The sequence below is a fragment of the Natrix helvetica genome (genome assembly GCF_964273705.1).
Source record: "Natrix helvetica genome assembly, chromosome: Z".
Taxonomy (NCBI): Eukaryota; Metazoa; Chordata; class Lepidosauria; order Squamata; family Natricidae; genus Natrix; species Natrix helvetica.
The window spans coordinates 63124679-63144072 of NC_138554.1; the positions used below are offsets into that span (position 1 = coordinate 63124679).

The window sequence follows — 19394 nt, forward strand, 5'->3', positions numbered from 1 at the left end:
ATGCTGTAGTCAGGGACTGCCTATATTGGTGTTATAATTATGTTGTTTTTATAATACACAACTATGAAATGTGTATATTCTGTATATACAATACAATACAATACAATAGTAATACAATAGTAGAGTTGGAAGGGACCTTGGAGGTCTTCTAGTCCAACGCCCTGCCTAGGCAGGAAACCCTATACCGTTTCAGACAAATAGCTATCCACCATCTTCTTAAAGACATCCAGTGTTGGGGCATTCACAACTTCTGGAGGCAAGCTGTTCCACTGATTAATTGTTCTCACTGTCAGGAAATTTCTCCTCAGTTCTAAGTTGCTTCTCTCCTTGATTAGTTTCCACCCATTGCTTCTTGTTCTACCCTCAGGTGCTTTGGAGAATAGTTTGACTCCCTCTTCTTTGTGGCAACCTCTGAGATATTGGAACAATGCTATCATGTCTCCCCTAATCCTTTTTTCTCTTAAGCTAAACATACCCAGTTCCTGCAACCGTTCTTCATACGTTTTAGTCTCCAATCAATATATATATATATATATATATATATGTATAAAATTTGTTTTCGTAGATTTTCACGGGTTTAGGTATGCTGGTTTTGTTGTATTCGGGTCTTTTCCCGTGTAAGGTTGAGATTGTCTTTGCAACGTTTTGGCAGGATCTCACCTGCCATCTTCAAGCGTGGGCTTAAAATGGGAACGGAGCTGCCGTCTTTCTGTAAGTCTTGGTGGGAGGGGATGGGGTGCTGGCTTTGTTTCAACAACAATGCACACACAGCCTGCACCAATCAGCACCAATCTACCAATCATGATACAACCACACAACCAATCATTCCACTTACTAATATATATATGACATGTTGCTTTCTAGCTGCAATTGCACATTTTAAAGGCAATTTACATGTTTGGAGAGATCCTTTTGAAAGTCCTCCCAATTCTTTTATTTTTAATTTTACTATCCTGAACAGAACAGAAGTTTGAGTAACAGAACTAACTGAATCATTTCACTCACGTCCATATACCGTGTTTCCCCGAAATTACGACATGTCCTGATAATAAGACCAGGCCATATTTTTCCTGTGGACAAAAATATACGCCCTCCCCCAATAATAAGCCCCTGGACAACTCCCCCCTCCAGCCAGACAGAGCACCACTCACCAACCTAGCGATATCCCGAAGGCACAAAGCTGCAGGAGCTGGGGGAGGGGGGAGGCAAACGTGCTCACATTGCTTGATGCCTTTGGATACTGCTAGGTTGGTGGGTGGCGCTGTGCCCAGCTGGAGCAGGGGGTTGCTGGGCAGCTGCTCTCACGAGCAGCTACCCGGCAACGCCCCTTTCCAGCCAGGCAGAGCGCCACTCACTGATCCAGTAATATCCCAAAGACGCTCTTCTGCCTGGCTGAAAAGAGAGGTTGCACGAGCACTTGTTTTGCCTCCCGCTTGCTTGCCTCCATGCCTCACCATGCCCAACTCTCCCTGGAGGGCACGGGCCAGGACACCCCCGCTGCCGCCCCCGCTGCCCCACTGCCGCCACCATGCTCTGAACATAATCGGCTTCCAAACTCTGGAATCTGCTGCTGAGTCTTCCGGCAGCGGCCGCTCTGGGAGTCCATTGTTGTGGACTGGCTGTTGGAAGACCCATAACCATAGAGCGTAGTCCCAGAGCAGCCACTGCCGGAAGACTCGGCAGAGGATCTTTGGAGTTTGGAAGCTGGTTATGCTTGGAGAATGGCAGCGGCGGCAGCGGGGATGTGACGGCGGCAGTGCCCTGGCCCAGCCCTGCAAGGAGAGTTGGGCATGGGGAGGCAGGGAGGCACGCGAGCTGGAAGCAGAACAAGTGCTCGCACAATCTCTTTTTCCAGCCGGGCAGAGCACCACACAGCTTAGCGCCTTTGGAATATTACTGGGTTGGTGAGTGGTGCTCTGCCCGGCTGGAAAGGGGCGTAGCCGGGTGGCTGCTCATGAGCGTGGTCATCTCATGACGGTTTTGTTGTGCTGCTGCGACAGTGCAACACAGCTGTTTGCCCCTGAGGCTGTGCCCGGCTCTTCGGGTGCCCGCTCGCAACAGATCAACCACCCGGCAAGCTCAAACCAATAAGCCCCTCTCCCCGATAATAAGGCCCAAGCAAAATTTGGGGGGTCAAAAGAAAATAGGACCCTGTCTTATTTTCGGGGAAACACGATAACTTATAATGAAAAAGCATGGTCCCAATCTTGACCTCTTTCTGCACATCCTTCTAATATAAAATAATATATAAATCTAAATAATATAAAAATTGCCCTTTTATTTCTACTATTTTCTATGCTTAGCAACTATGCCTGTTCAGTGTTATTAATACTTTTCCTTTGGTAGATTTGTATTGAGAAATAATACTTTTTAATATCTCAAACTTAATTTTATATTGGTAATACTTTAAGCACACTGTCATGAGTGCACAATGTCAATGATTATTAAAAAAATATTCTAGGTTTCATGAACAACTTATGAATTTATGTAACATTATGTGCAAATAAGACGAAAGTCTGCTAGGAATTTAATATCATTGTCACAGATCTTTCTATTAGAGAGCAGGAGGTACAATTGTTTCTTTTCTGAAGAGAAGAAACTCTAAAATGTTCTGTCTTCAAATTTCATCAGGTGCCTGTCAGTACAAATTCAGCACTCAAGTTTGCTATAATTTAATAGTTTCTGTATGCTATTGTTGCATTGTTGTCTCTTTATTGTGGTACTTTATATTATTGATTAAAATTTGCATTGCATTTATATTTTATATTTACAAAGTTTATTATTATGCTATAAACCATACCAATGTCTTAGTAGAATAGTTGTTACATTATATAATATAAATTAATAAAAAGCAACAATGCCTGACTTTGTCAGATTGGAGAAACTTAATCTCCTATCTCTACTGACAACTTTATTAATATTCTTTAAAATAGTGAAACAACCTTGCTGCTTAACTACTTAATGTAAATATAAATTTCAATTGAAGGATCATTTTAAAATAGGAAGCATGTGTGTCTAATGATAGTAGGTATTCCTCTTTCCCCTCATACTTAAATATAGAATTCTAATTGCATAAATAAATCCATGATTAAATGTTCTATACTTGGAAGTGGGGAGGAGATTTCTGCTATCTTCCAAGACTGACAGGCAGGCAGGCAGGCAGATACAATACATATAAGACATAGAGACATACTGTATATGTCAACTGGGAAACAAACTCTGCACCAAGTGGAAGATCCAACAGGTTCCTAACAAACCTAGCAGACAACTTTGTTTTCCAAAAAGTAGAGAAGGAAACAAGGGGATCAGCCATACTGGACTTAATTCTCACTAACAGAGAGGAAATGATAGAAGGTGTTGAAGCCATAGGAACCCTGGGGGCAAGTGACCATGCAATATTGGAATTCAACATTATCCAAACACAAGTAGTAGAACAAAGTCAAACTAGAGTCTTGGACTTTAAGAAAGCTAATTTCAATAAACTTAGAGAGAGCTTGGGAAAAATTCCATGGATGAGAATCCTCGAGGGGAAAACAACTCAAGAAGCTTGGGAAATTTTGAAAAATGAGATTACAAAAGCCCAGTGTAACACAATACCAATGAAGAAGAAAAATAACAGCTCCCAAAAGAAACCAGCATGGCTGCATAAAGAACTCTCTGACAAACTGAAAGACAAAAAAAGTAAGTATAAAAAAGTGGAAGGAGGGGGACATAACTAAGGCAGAATATCAGCAAATAGCCCGAGCCTGTAAAGATGAAGTGAGGAAAGCTAAGGCTCACAATGAAGAAAGGCTTGCCACAAAAGTAAAAATTAACAAAAAAAGCTTCTTCCAACATGTTAAAAACAAGAAAAAAGTTAAGGAAACAATTGGTCCATTGCTAGGAGAAAGTGGCAAGAAGGTGACAAGCAACAGGGAGAAAGCAGAACTATTTAACTCATGTTTTGCATCTGTCTTTACACAAAGGGATAAAACAGTCCAACCTATCAAAAGCAGCACCACAAAATTAGGAACACAAATTGAAATAGGGAAGAAAATGGTAAGTGAGCACCTGTCTACCCTAGACGAGTTCAAATCACCAGGACCGGATGGATTTCACCCCAGAGTTCTGAAGGAACTAGCAGACGAGATCTCAGAACCACTGAATTATATCTTTCAGAGATCCTGGAACACCGGGGAACTACCAGAGGACTGGAAAAGAGCTGATGTGGTTCCCATCTTCAAAAAAGGGAAAAAATTAGATCCAGGAAACTACAGACCTATCAGCCTAACCTCAATACCAGGAAAGATTCTGGAAAAAATAATCAAGCAACGAATTTGCGAACACCTAGAAGCAAACAAAGTAATAGCCAAAAGCCAACATGGATTTGTCAAAAACAGATCATGCCAGACTAATCTTATTGCATTCTTTGATAATGTGACAAAATTAGTGGACCAGAGGAATGCCGTTGATATAGTTTACTTGGACTTCAGTAAGGCTTTTGATAAGGTAGACCATAACCTACTACTAGATAAAGTAGAAGAATGTGGTTTAGACAGCATCACCACCAGATGGATTCGTAACTGGCTGACCAACCGCACTCAACGTGTAGTTCTCAATGGAACTGCATCTACATGAAGGGAAGTATGCAGTGGAGTACCCCAAGGCTCTGTTTTAGGCCCAGTACTCTTCAACATCTTCATCAATGATTTGGATGAGGGAATAAATGGGGAACTCATCAAATTTGCAGATGATACCAAGCTGGCAGGAATAGCCAACACTCCAGAAGACAGGCTTAAAATACAGAAGGATCTTGACAAACTTGAACATTGGGCACTATCTAATAAAATGAAATTCAATGGTGAAAAGAGTAAGGTTCTACATTTAGGCAACAAAAACGGAATGCACAGGTACAGTATAGGTGATACCTTGCTCAGTAGTAGTAACTGTGAAAGGGATCTTGGAGTCCTAGTGGACAACCATTTAAATATGAGCCAACAGTGTGCAGCAGCTGCCAAAAAAGCCAACACAGTTCTAGGCTGCATCAACAGAGGGATAGAATCAAGATCATGTGAAGTGTTAATACCACTTTATAATGCCTTGGTAAGGCCACTCTTGGAATACTGCATTCAGTTCTGGTCGCCACGATGTAAAAAAGATGTGGAGACTCTAGAAAGAGTGCAGAGAAGAGCAACAAAGATGATTAGGGGACTGGAGACTAAAACATATGAAGAACGGTTGCAGGAACTGGGTATGTTTAGCTTAAGAGAAAGAAGGACTAGGGGAGACATGATAGCATTGTTCCAATATCTCAGAGGTTGCCACAAAGAAGAGGGAGTCAAACTATTCTCCAAAGCACCTGAGGGTAGAACAAGAAGCAATGGGTGGAAACTAATCAAGGAGAGAAGCAACTTAGAACTGAGGAGAAATTTCCTGACAGTGAGAACAATTAATCAGTGGAACAGCTTGCCTCCAGAAGTTGTGAATGCCCCAACACTGGATGTCTTTAAGAAGATGGTGGATAGCTATTTGTCTGAAATGGTATAGGGTTTCCTGCCTAGGCTGGGGGTTGGACTAGAAGACCTCCAAGGTCCCTTCCAACTCTACTATTGTATTGTATTGTATTGTATTGTATGTGTGTGTGTGTGTGTGTGTGTGTGTGTGTGTGTGTGTGTGATATTTGTACTGATAAATAAATAAAGGGATATATATATATGCAGTCCTCATTTAGCTACCACAATTGGGATAGCGACTTAGTCATTAAGGGAAGTGATTGCTAGAGGAAATCATGTGCTTATGATCTTACTTCAGTTTTTCTTTGTTTGTACCAGGTCTTTATATGTAAGGATTGTTCTGAAAGTTCCTTTTTCATTGCCATCATAACTGCTAAAATGGTCACTAAAAAAGGGAATTGCTAAATCAACGTTATTAATATCTGAACTGGAAAAAACTGATCAGGAAATGATATTGTAATCACAGTGGATATGAAAACGTCAGAACAGTCTAAGGATGCTGTGAAAAGCATAAATTCCAGGCTTGGAAGCATTAGGAAAGAAATTGAAAATTTTGTAAATTTTTTTCATATTAATATATAAAATTATAAACAGTTCTAATCATTACCACCTCAACATATAGTAAAAGAAATTCTTTATGTGCATGCATATATGCATGTATGTATAATATGAACTTGTATGCATATAATCTTGCCACCCCAGGTCATTTTACAATGGGAAATTTTGTTTTTAATATTTTTGGGGTTTTAAACTTTGTAAGTATGCTTATTTATGGACTTATTTTTACCTCCTCTGCACGATTTTATGGTGCTATCTTGATTATTGCTCTGTACGTCGCCCCGAGTCCCTGTGGGGAGAGGGGGCGACTAATAAGTTCAATAAAATAAAATAATAAATAAATAAATAATATATATATAAAAGCAAAATTTATAAGAATTCTCTATGAGATTATTATGGTAAAAACAAGAAAGACAGACATAAAATGTGCATGGCATGGAAACGTTAAGATTTTTTGCCTCTCTTCCATTGAAATTGAACAGAGGGGGATTGAGAAAAAATATCTGCACACATGCATAATCAAGATATGGAATTTGTTCCCCTTAAGTGTTACAATGGTTATAAACAGTTCTAATCATTACCACCTCAACATATAGTAAAAGAAATTCTTTATGTGCATGCATATATGCATGTATGTATGTATAATATGAACTTGTATGCATATATATATAAAAGCAAAATTTATAAGAATTCTCTATGGTTATCATTGTATCGTTCCCCCCCAAAAATAAGCACTTGGTATTATTTTTGGGGGATCTTATTCTTTTTGAGGTGCAGGAGTGTGGTTACCTCATTGCTGCTGCTGTGTTGCAATATTTTCTGGGAGGGCTTATTTTCAGGGGAGGGCTTATTTTAGCGCATGCACTTAAAAGCCCGATTGGGCTTATTATCTGGGGAGGTCTTATTTTTGGGGAAACGGAGCAGACAGTTTGAAAAAATTAAATGGCTTATAACAGTATAGGATAGCTTCCTAGTTTCATTTTACTCATACTCTATCACTAGCTAAACAGACTAAAATTGTCAGGAAATAATATCCATTAAAAATACCCAAGTTCGGTTACTAAAATTGTTGAGATTTTCTCCGTACAATCTAATTATTAATTCTCAGGATTATTTCCACTTACGGAAGTCAGTTTGCATCACCAAATATTTTCTCAGGCATTGAAACGTAGAGACTTCACTGGTCTGAGGATGTTTGTTTTGGTGGAAAAAATCACCATCTTCCTTTTTTCCCCTAAATAGAATCCAATTTTTTCTTTTGCCAACTTCCTGTAAGAAAAACAGAAAAAAAACACTCCAAACATGTTCAGAAACCTCCAATATGTAACATGTGGATTTAGGATTCCTATAATTTCCCGCTACTGTCAAGAGCAGGCATAGGAGGGCAGAAGAATCTTATTTTCCTTAAATGAAACTCATCCACCTCTTCTCTGGTAAATTAGAAAATATAGAATTGTCCTTTTAGTCCATTTCATTCAGCAGTATTTGCAATTATTAGAAATGAATATTGTTTGTGCTTTCCACAGTTAAAATTTCAAACACTGCGCTCATACTGGCAATGGTTGGCACAAGACTGTAATGCAGGGACAGATAGAAGGAAAAAGAAGATGGCAAATCAGCAGGGTGGATGATTTACAGTGGTGATGAGGACATTGTTGAAAGAATAGGGTTGGGATAGGTGATCATGAAGAAAATATGTGATCACTAGAGTAAAAAATGACTTCATGTCCCATAATCAGTCAGCCAACTATAATTACAATCCATGGATATTTTACCATGGATATTGTATATGTGTTGCAATACATAATCTTCCTGAGAAATATTATAATTTGCCTTAAGGAACCCTTCATATTTCACAGTAATTGTGAAAGATTCTCAAGTAAATTAGTTGTCACTTCAGACTATATTTTCTTAATCTTCCTAATTATATAATTGAATTATGAAATTTAACTGAGCTTTCTCTCCTTGAAAATACATCAAACAAAGCTAAAGCCGTATGCCATTGTTGTATAACTTTTTGTGTTAGTGATATTTTTAAGGTTTCTGCTGAGCCAGAATTCCATCATCTATCCCTTATTCATTGCCCTTCATTATACTGATGATGCAACTGCTTTGTTTGTTTATGGAGATTCTCAGTCATCGAGTTCATGGTTCTCCGAAAGGTGTTTTTTCAAGAGGCAACTGGACTTTCTGGCTTTTCTTTGAAGACGTTTTGCTTCTCACCCAAGAAGTTTCTTTAGCTCTTCTTCAGCTTCTTGGATGACAAGCAAAATATCTTCAAAGAAAAACCAGAAAGTCCAGTTATCTCTTGAAAAAGCACCTTTGGGACAACTGCTTTGTCTGTTTCATGACAATGCCTCTAAGTTTTACTGCTTCATTTTGCTAGTGGGTACTCTGAATTAACCAAATCAATATTTGTGATGTTCTCTTTAAGTCACCAATTAGATTGTTTTATCTTTTGCTTTAAGTTTTCAAATTAGATGGATGACTAATGAGAAATTTATTGAATAAGTTAAATTTTTTCTCAGACCTGAACAATTAGGCCACATGAGAATTTAATTAGCTGATTTATTGCTCAAGCCTATATTGTGTCTGGGTGAGACTAGATAAAATTTAAGTGTGTGTGTGTGTGAGAGAGAGAGAGAGAGAAAGAGAGAGGGGGAGGGAGAGAGAGTGAGTTTGCTCTCCTGTAGGGTTCGTTCTGATGTAGGGCCCATGTAGAGATTTTATACTAAGTCCCTGTTTGACCTCTCCTTTGGCTTGACCAGTCTCTCCTATGTTGGGTATTTAGTTTTTGTCTTCCAGCTGTTGGTCAATTTCAAGTGAGAATAATAGCATTTCATACCTGATCTAGGGGCATTATTCAGGGAGGCAGGGGAATGATGCTGTAGAAAAGATAGGAAATATTGGATCGATTAATTTAAATATTTAGTCAAAATCCTGTTTTGATTCAGCCTGAGGTTTATCTAGATCAAAAGCAGAAGGTGCAAGCAAGAAAAGTTCAGAATAAGCCAAGTTAATATTAATTTGTCTCTTTAGAGCCAAATTTATCTAGCAAGATGAGATGGACCAGGGAAGCCCCTCCCCCAAACACATGCTTCAACCAGATTTTGAGTCTTATTCAAAACCCCAAGCCTAAGCCTATCCACACTGAAGCATTAGAAGTCAAGTGAGAAATGACTGTTTCACTGTCACAGACTTCTAGGTTTGGGGTTTCCTTATAAATACACAGCTGAATTCATATAGCATTATACTCAGAATCTTGGCTTTAAACATCTTAATGGTTGCCATAGTTAGTTGCATAGTTATTTTCAAACTAATTTTCAAATTTAAAAATTCAACACTTCCTTTTCGTATGAAGCATTTTTGCTACTGATTCGGAACTGGGTGCGCGTGCAGGGCGCTTCTGCGCATGTACCGAGCATCCCTGATGATGTCTAGGCGAGTGGTGGAGCCGCCACCACTACCTGTTCGCTCAAACCGGGGCTAACCGGCAGAATGCCACCTCTGCCCTAGATACATTTTTAATGTATCCTATATCGTGGCATTAGCTGGGATACTACTTCTTTGAATAACGATTGATAGATATGCATATCATCCATATAAAAGCATCTTATCTGTGTGAGCTATGGATATTGTATCTACAATATACATTACAATTACACTTACATATCCAAACCAGACAACTCTGTGTTCTAATTAAGGCTAGAAACCATGAGTTCTAGTCCCATCATAGACACAAATCACATTTTTTTATCCCTGGGAAGCAGACAGTGGCAAATCACTTCTTAAAAACTTTGCCAAAAAAACTATAGTGACTTGCCCTAGCAGTTGTCAAATGTTAGGTACTAAAGGTACCAAAAGAAGTATCCAAAGATGATTAAATTCATAGTTTCAATAGTCAATTTTAATTGTTGTTGTAATAAATGACATTTTGTTTCTGTTCAATTGTCAGAAACTTCTAAAAAGTTTAGAAAATTCATATTAATAGCTATTTGTAGCAGAAATTTCCTTGTAAATCTAGTTTAATAAAAACCAAGAATTAAGAGCTGCTATTTTAATCAAAGTCTTTTTAAATTAGATTTGAATTCATATCACGACTCATTGTAGCTGAAAGTATCTGACAAAATTTGAAAAAATTACACAATGGTTTTTAATAATTAGTTTTAATATTTCATTGGTCATTTTTCTCTGGTAATATAAAGTAATACAAAACAATTCCCTTATTGTTTTTAAATATTAAATTTAATATAACAACTACTAATACTAGTATATACATATGTATGTATGTATGTATGTATGTATGTATGTATGTATGTATGTATGTATGTGTGTTACAACCCCTGGTATGCCTAAATATGGGAGGAAGCTCACTACTCCCTCTTTCTGTCCTTCGGCTCATTACAGAAAACCATCCAGGCAGAAAACCATATTTTTATTTTTAATGTTGCCTTTTTATATTTGTGTTGTATTTATGCTGATAAATAAATAAAGGGAGACTAGTATAGATCTATTTCAAGCTTTTTGGCTCTCGTCAGCTAGCCATACCCTTACTGGGATTTGAACCTGGGCTGTATTACATATTAGGCAGGAGTCTTAGCCACTAAGTCACAGGCTCTCCTCCTTATCAGCTGAGCCAGGGAAATAGGTATGTATAATACAGCCCAGGTTCGAATCCCAGTAAGGGTATGGCTAGCTGATGAGAGCTAATTAGCTCAAAATAGATCTATACTAGTCTCCCTTTATTTATTTATCAGTACAAATACAACACAAATATAAAAAAGGCAACATTAAAAATAAAAATATGGTTTTCTGCCTGTATGGTCTTCTGTGATAAGCCGAAGGACAGAAATGAGGGAGTAGTGACCTTCCTCCCAAATTTAGGCATACCAGGGGTTGTAACACAAATACATACCTATTTCCCTGGCTCAACTGATAAGGAGGCGATCCTGTGGCTTAGTGGCTAAGACTTCTGCCTAAGAATAATACAGCCCAGGTTCGAATCCCAGTAAGGGTATGGCTAGCTGATGAGAGCTAATTAGCTCAAAATAGATCTATATTAGTCTCCCTTTGTTTATTTATCAGTACAAATGCAACACACACACACACACACACACACACACACACACATATATAGTATATATACGTTTTACATACTAGTATTAGTATTGAACTTGAAGTCCTTTACTTTATAGCAAGAATATTTAAAAGCATTGGTAAACAACACTGGCTGGAAAAAATAACACAACTGCAAAGAGTTTTGAAAAATATCTTCCACTGGGTTTTATTCACATATGTTTTCATTTTTTTAGTCGCAGCATTTATTTCTAATAGATAACTTTCCTCATGAAATGCCTTTTTTTTAGAATAATTTATTGTAGGCATTTATAACCTACCATTTTATGAATATACTTATACAGTATATTTCAACTACGCATGCTTTTAAAAAAAATGTTTTATGTGGTTTATTTTTATTGGTTTCTTGTTTTTGTTTTCTCCTTCTAGCTGCATTGTTTTGCTGATCAATGTCTGTTTAAATAAAATGAAGTCTGCTAATGAGTTATCAAAAATACTGAAAGAGTGCTGAGAACAGTGAGGAATTTGTTGCATTTGGCAAGAGGTGTTTATAATAAAGTTGGGTGGGCAATTGCTTCAAATGATGTTGTTAAGGCTTGATTTTTTTATAAAAGAAGCAGCCAACCATAACAAATTGTTTTCAACTTCTATTGTTTTGCTTTCTATCAATATGCAAAAGAAACACAATGTTCTTTGTGTTTTGCTACTTCCATTAAGCCTTCTGTAACTAGAAAGTCTTGCAAATTGTGTTCCACCAATTTTATGAGCAAGCTTTTACTATATACACATTTTGAAACTTTTAAGGAAGCATTTTAACTTGTTTCACATGATCATGACTACATAGCTCTTCATTATAGAACAGCTATTTGCCAAATCACCATTGCAGAAAATGGGGCACACTGCTTTATACCTTTCTATAAAAGTGGGGTTTTTTTAACCTAAATACCATTCATGCTCTACTTTAGGTATAATTTTATAAAAGTATAAATGTTTGTGCGTCTGTGTGTGTGTTTGTGTGTGTGTAAATACACAAACATACTTTTCAGGAGATTGTATTCTGGTAATCAGAGACATAGGATATAGAATAGAATAACAGAGTTGGAAGGGACCCTGGAGGTCTTCTAATCCAATCCCCTGCTTAGGCAGGAAACCCTACACCACTTCAGACAAATGGTTATCTAATCTCTTCTTTAAAACTTCCAGTGTTAGAGCATTTACAACTTCTGGAGACAAGTTGTTCTACTGATTAATTGTTCTAACTGTCAGGAAATTTCTCCTTAGTTCTAGATTACTTCTCTCCTTGATTAGTTTCAACCCATTTCTTCTTATCCTGCCCTCAGGTGCTTTGGAGAATAGTTTGGCTCCCTCTTATTTGTGGCACCCCTGAGATAACGGAACACAGCAAGTTCTTCAATTTGGACCACGATCCCCTGCTTATTAGATTTGTCAACAATCTTGACATTTCACTTTAGTGTCCCTATTAAGGTCAGCAAGGGCACTGTATCTGTTATGCTAGGACACAGCGAAAGCTTTGTGTTTATGGTAGCTCTCACCCTGACAGATCCCACAGTGGTCCATACTGCCCTTCTCCTGCAGGATCCTTGTGGTTGAGAGGACTGATAGCGCGGCAGATCAATAGAGTAGAATGGTTGAATTGGATGCCTAATTTCTGCTTGGAGAGCAGAGATTAGAGATTCTAGATAGGTAATCTCTCCATGTAGACTAGTAATTTCTTTACAAATAGGACAATATCCAAGTTTGAAAAAAGTATTACGAAAAACAGCTGCAAGAAAAGTATTTTACTGAACTAAACCTGAAATAAAATATGTTCTTTATCTCCGATGCACTTACCCTGAATGTATTATTGCTGTTTTGAATTTTTACATAATTTGTGTGCCGTTAGGTCCGCGGTCCACTACCTTTGTCCTCTGCACTCCCTCTCAGTCTTCCCTACTCACAACCAGCAGCCCCTCCCACCAGCCTCTGGGAAGTTGAAATGCAATGGAGGGAGGCAACTCACCATGCCTTTATCCTCTGCACTCCCTCTCAGTATTCCCTACTCACAACCAGCAGCTCCTCCCACCAGCCTCTGGGAAGTTGAAATATCTTAGAGAATTATGCCAGTCTGTTTGTGAATACCAAAGAGAACTCCGAGGAGAGAAATATATTTTCACAAGTATTATTATATCTTAATTTTGTACATTTTTTAAATTTACAAAATAAAGATACAATATTACTTGTCAAAGTATCTTTCAAATGGTAGTTCATCACCAACCGATTATGTGAATCAGCAAAGTGGTAAGGCTGCAAGAAAAGCAAAAACAATTTTAAGCTTTACCAACAGAAATATTTCACTTTTTCAACAAGAATCCATCTTAAGAAGGATTCAAATAAAAAGAGATTGAAGGAATTGGGACTATTTGGCCCTGAGAAGATGTGGTATTGCTACATTTTCAAGTACCTGAGGAAGCTCAAGATTTGTATTTATTATGTTAAAAGATAAGACATTGAATAATTGCTTTAAGTTATAGGAATATAGACACATGTTCAGTGAGTCATAGAAAACAAGCAATTGAATGAAAGATAAACTAAAGCAATGCAGTTTTCAAACCATGTTTATTAAAATACTCCAAAAGAGTAACCAATGGATTCCAACATCCAGACCAAGAGCCCTATATATAATTTGTAAAGGATTATGTAGGAAAAGATAGATTATCAATCATGATAATTACTTATATTTTCATAGATGGGGGGAAAACAACTCTATATTAGCAATAAGTAGAGTAATTATCCAATTCCTATCCTTGAATTAATATCTTAATTTTGTCATTCCTTCACTCCTATATTATAAAATTACTGCATTTATACTACTGTTATCTGATACTTTATCTGACATTTTTATATCTTACTCAGGGCCACATCAAATTGAGTTACAATGTTAAATTTCATCCTCAAAGTTTGATTGATTTTCATATAAATACATTTCTGCTGCTAGTAGAGTAATGATATTTAAATAGCAAAAAAAATTAACTAAGAAAACTTAAAATATCAATCTTTACACTTATCTTTTCAACTTTCAAAGGGAGGAAAAATCCACATTGTAAGAGCTGCTCAGTAGTGTAATCAATAATCCAATGAAATGTATTGATATGGATTAATACATAATAATGGGGGGCTTTGTCTCCCTGTTTATGTTAGGGTAGTCTCTGCATCAAGCAAAGGATCAAACAAGTTCCTGACAATGCTTAGCTGATCAGAAACAGTCCTGGCCATTTTCTGGCCATTCCCTCACTATTGACAAGTAGAGACAGATAGTAGTCAGAAGCATCTCACATTGTGTATCTGCTCATTCTAGAAGAGTTTAATCCTTCCAAAAAAGAAAAACTATCTATCTGCAATTGTGATAGTAAATACCACTGTCTTCTCTGGATTCAGTTTCAATTTATCTCTCACCTAATTGATTATCACATATAAGCAACAGTTTAGGGTGACAGACTAAAGATGTTGCCCCCAAAAATGAATTGATTATTATCAACATACCCTATCCAAATTCTCTAGATCATTTTTCCTCTATGATATCACAAAGTCAATGGAAGGCAGAAAACTGGTCAGGGAAGCAATTGGGCCATGAGATAACATAGGAATGAAAGCATTGTTCAAGCATGATACAGAGATTGCAGAAAAAATGAACACATTCTTTGCATATGTCTAAAAGATAACTGTTTCTATGTACTATGTACTGACTTTTCCAGGGAGCATATTGGAGCAACTAGTAACAAGAAAACTCAGTGTGAATTAGTGAAACAGGTGTTAAACTAGGATCAGGGACTGTAGCTTCAACCATAGAAATTCACTGGATTTCTTAGCACACTGTATCTCAAAGGGCGGTTGGAAAGAAATACTGAAAGAGGGAATGCCATGTTCATCGCCCTGAGCTCCTGAAGGGAAAGTGGGATAAAATATAATATTATAAATATCTTTTATTTCTTAGGAAATGATCTGAGCTTAGACAATAAATTGAGTGAATTTTCAGGTAGTACCAGCTATTAAAGTTGGTAAAAATGAAGAGATTGTAAAACTTCAGAAGGATGTTTATAAACTGAATGAAGGCTTATCCATATGGCAAATGTGATTCAGGGGTCGTTTGTGCTCTCTGAGTTTGCTTGTTTTCTTACAAAGGTTTCATTACCCTAACTAGGTAACATTATGCAAAGCACTAATTATGTTACCTATTTAGGGTAATAGCAATAGCATTTAGACTTATATACTGCTTCCTAGTTCTTCTACAGCCCTCTCTAAGTGGTTTACAGAGTCAGCATATTGCCCACAACAACTGGGTCCTCACTTTACCCACCTTGGAAGGATGGAAGGCTGAGTCAACCTTGAACCAGTGAGATTTGAACTGCCAAACTGCAGCTAGCAGTCAGCTGAAGTAGCCTGCAGTGGTGTACTCTGACCACTGCGCCACCTTGGCTCCTAATGTAACGTAATGTAACATTTGCAAGAAAATAAACAAGTTCAGAGAGTACCAAGGACCCCTCATTTCAACCCTGAACTACAAATATTTTCCTTTAAATGTGATTAAATTTAAACAAATGTAAAAGTCATGCACATGGGGACAAAAAACCCTAACTTTACATATACCCTGATGAGATTTGAGATGTCTGTAACTGATTGGGGGTGGGGGAATCTTGGTGTTATAATTGATGATTTGATGAATATTTTGACTCACTGCAGATGTTGTAAAAAAGACAATTCCAAACTAGGAAGGAAAAGGACTAAAAATGGCCAACCTGGCAAATCCCATATATGCATATATTGATGGGTACATTTGCCCATGAAATACTGGATGCGCTTCTGATTATCACAATTGAAAAACAAAAAAATGTGCAAGAAGGCAAATAAAATGATAGTGGAATTATCACTATCTCTTCTATGTGGGAAAAGGCTGGTGGAGAGTTTTCAACTAAAAAATCACGAGGGATATATGATCAAGGTTTATAAAACATGTATACATGGAAAACGTGGATGGTTAATCCAGGGGAGATTATAACAGTTTAGAATACACAAAATACATTTCTTTTTTACATATTTTATAATAAATTAGGCTAATAGCTTTAGATGGGAAGTGATGATGTACACAGCTGACAGTTCTATTAAGGGTAGTTAATCTTGGAAATGTAATGTTATTGCCAGTTTAGAGAAGAATGATTTCAAGTACTAGCTGCTTCAGTAAAGGATTACTTATTGCCTTTGTCTCTAGTCTAGTGGAACATGGCACTGAAAACAAAGGCCTCAAATATTGGCCTATTAATATTTCTTCAAATATACAAAATATGTAATATATGTCCACATAATTTTTCTGTCTTTATAGATGCCTCAAAGTTCATTGCAGCATGAAATAAAAAAGAAAAAGAGACGTGCTCCTCTTCCACCAACTCCTAAAATGCCAAACAGATTTGAAGAAATGGATAATAAAAGACAAAGTGCAATTGGTAAGGACGACTAGTTTTGACACTAGTGCATGTGATCTTTGCTGCTTTGCAGGTTGTGTGATGCATCAACAATAATCCTAAAATATATCCCAGTTTACAAAATATTACTATTAACATAACAGAATGAAAGTCTGGAAACAATGAGGTATTTGATCATTTATTTATTTTTCTTTAATAGTAATGTTATTAAAATTTATTTCAAAATATTTTTCAATATTTAATTCAAAAAAGAAAAACAAGAAAGTGCAGAAAAAGAAAACAAGGATATAGTCTCCTTCTTCCTTCATCATAAGTATAAACAATTTTAATAACTTATTACCTTTCCTTAAAATATAACCAGTCATCGTTTCTCATAATTCACTTCTTACACTTCTCATCTATAAAGAAATCTTTCCAGCTTTCACTCCTGATCAGCAAAAGTCCCCCAAGGGTTACCACAGACAACAATATATCTATTTGAATAAATAATGATCAGATGAACCACCATTTACTTTTAACAATCTTGATTTTTAGTGCCTTCAAATAATATCCTAGAACTTGATTTTAAAAAAAAAATTTCCTCTGTCTTTCCTCACAAAGTTTTTCAAATCTTTAACATGTTTTTCTTGCAAATCGATTTAACGCATAAACGATAACATTATAAATATGTGCAAATTTTTATGATGTACAGTATGTTAATACTTAAGGTGCCTTAAGCACATTTTTGCACATTAGAATATATTTTTGAAATATATTATCTGTTAATAAAATATTTCAGTACAAGACTTATTCTCAACAAAGATGACAAATAATTTTTCATTCTTTGAGTGTATAATTAACTAATTAGGAATTGGCATTCTTTACTTAGCTAGATAAAGCCATAGTATTTGAACAGTATTTATTGAATAGTATTTATTAATTGGAAAGTTCTTAGTTAACACTAATATTAAAATATTAAGATCCAGGAATATGGATAAAGTTAACTGATTTTAACATTTTGTGATCTTTTCTCATTCACCAAAACACGGGAAACAACATAAAAAAATTCTGCACATTTGTGCAGCTATCTGAAACTCCCATTGTTAGGCAGTTTATATAACTGGTAGAAAAAAAATAACATAATTCTGACACAAATGTTGCATTTGGCTATAAAAATTTAACAAGCTTAATGAAGCTGAAAATTTTCTTATGATTATTTAGTTTTATGTTTGATGAACTTCCTATCTTTTTCATGGGTTTTTAAATTTGAGATATGATTTCAGTCAATCAATCAGAGTAGAGATGGAGGTCGAGATCTCCTGGTCCAACCCCCTGCTCAAGCAGGGGACCCTATACCATTTCAGACAAGTGATTGTCCAGTCTCTTCTTAAAAACCTCCAGTGATAAAAAAAACCCATAACTTCTGAGGGCAAGCTGTTCCACCGATTAATTGTTCTCACTGTTAGGAAGTTTCTTCTTAATTCCAGGTTGCTTTTCTCCTTGTTTAGTTTCTATCCATTGTTTCTTGTCCTGCCCTCTGGTGCTTTGAAAAGTAAGTTGATGCCCTTTTGCAAAGAATCTGATGCAGTTCTGTTTTCTCTCTGCTGCCTGTTACTTCCTTGCCATCGTCTCTTTTAGTTCAATTCAATTCAAATCAAATCTTTATTGTCAGAGTACAACATGTGTACAATGAGATTGGCTGAGTCTACCTTCGTGCACCCCCCCCAACACAATACAACTCGCAGTGAAAGACAAAAAATCCCTAGCCCAGTGAATCCTACTAACAAACAACTAGTCCTATTGCACCATGTGAACTTATTGCACGTTGTGCTGGCTCTGCAAATAAATCGTACTATGTTGTTGTAGAGTTATTTTTCATTCAGGAGTCTGACAGCCCACAGATAAAAATTGTTCTTCAGCCTTTTTGTGCGGCTGCGTATGCTTCTATATCTCCTTCCAGATGGTAGGAGAATAAAGAAGGGCTGACCAGGGTGTAAGTTGCCTTACTGTTTTCTTGTTATATGTTGAAAGAATCTTTTTTATTATCTTTGACTTTTATTGCAAGTCTTTGTTCATTCCGAGCCTTTGCTTTTCTGACTTAATCTTTGCAGATTCGGGCTATCTTCTATTCTGCCTTAGTTATATGTCCTTCTTTCCATTTTTTATACTTGCCCTTTTTGCTTTCAGTTTATTAGAGAGATCATTGTACAAGCAGGCTGCTTTCTCCTTGGATTTCCTGTTTTTCTGTTTCAGTGATATTGTGCTGGACTGGGCTTTTATCATGATCATATTTTTCAGTTTCCCATGTTTCTTGTTTTCTCCTTTAGAATTTTCATCCATGGAATTTTTCTTAGGCTCTCTCTGAGTTTAAAACATTGGCTGGATTATGTTCTGTTGCATTATTGTGTTTGCATTATATTGAATTCCAATATGATGTCAGCACTCTCACCTAAAGTGCCGGCAAGTTCAACTTCCTCTTATCACTTCTTCTCTTATTAGTAAGAATTAGGTCTAGGATAGCTTTTCCTCTAATTCTCGCCTCTACCTTTTGGATGACAAAGTTGTCAGCTAGGTTGGTTAGGAATCTGTTTGATCTCTCATTTGCTGCAGAATTTGTCTCCCAGTTGAAATCAAAGTAGTTAAAGTCTCCCATTACTACTGTGCTATATTTTCTACATACATTTATTAATATAAATTGCTTGATGACCTGTCCTGGTTCTCAATCTTTCAGAAGCTTTCATTATCATCAACCATGGTATCTTTTTGCACCAGTTGCAGGAATTGAAGGCACCGTTCTGCAGTGATTCCATTCTTT

The 19394-nt window shown here is 36.7% G+C and overlaps 1 protein-coding gene across 1 annotated transcript in view; it reads left to right on the forward strand.

Annotated features, from left to right (window-relative positions):
* Positions 1-19394, forward strand: part of COBL (cordon-bleu WH2 repeat protein) — a 94401-nt gene that overhangs the window by 42312 nt on the left and 32695 nt on the right. The window contains exon 10 of the mRNA XM_081970846.1: positions 16501-16621. Within this exon, the coding sequence (XP_081826972.1) occupies positions 16501-16621 (121 nt within the window). The remainder of the gene's footprint in view (positions 1-16500; positions 16622-19394) is intronic.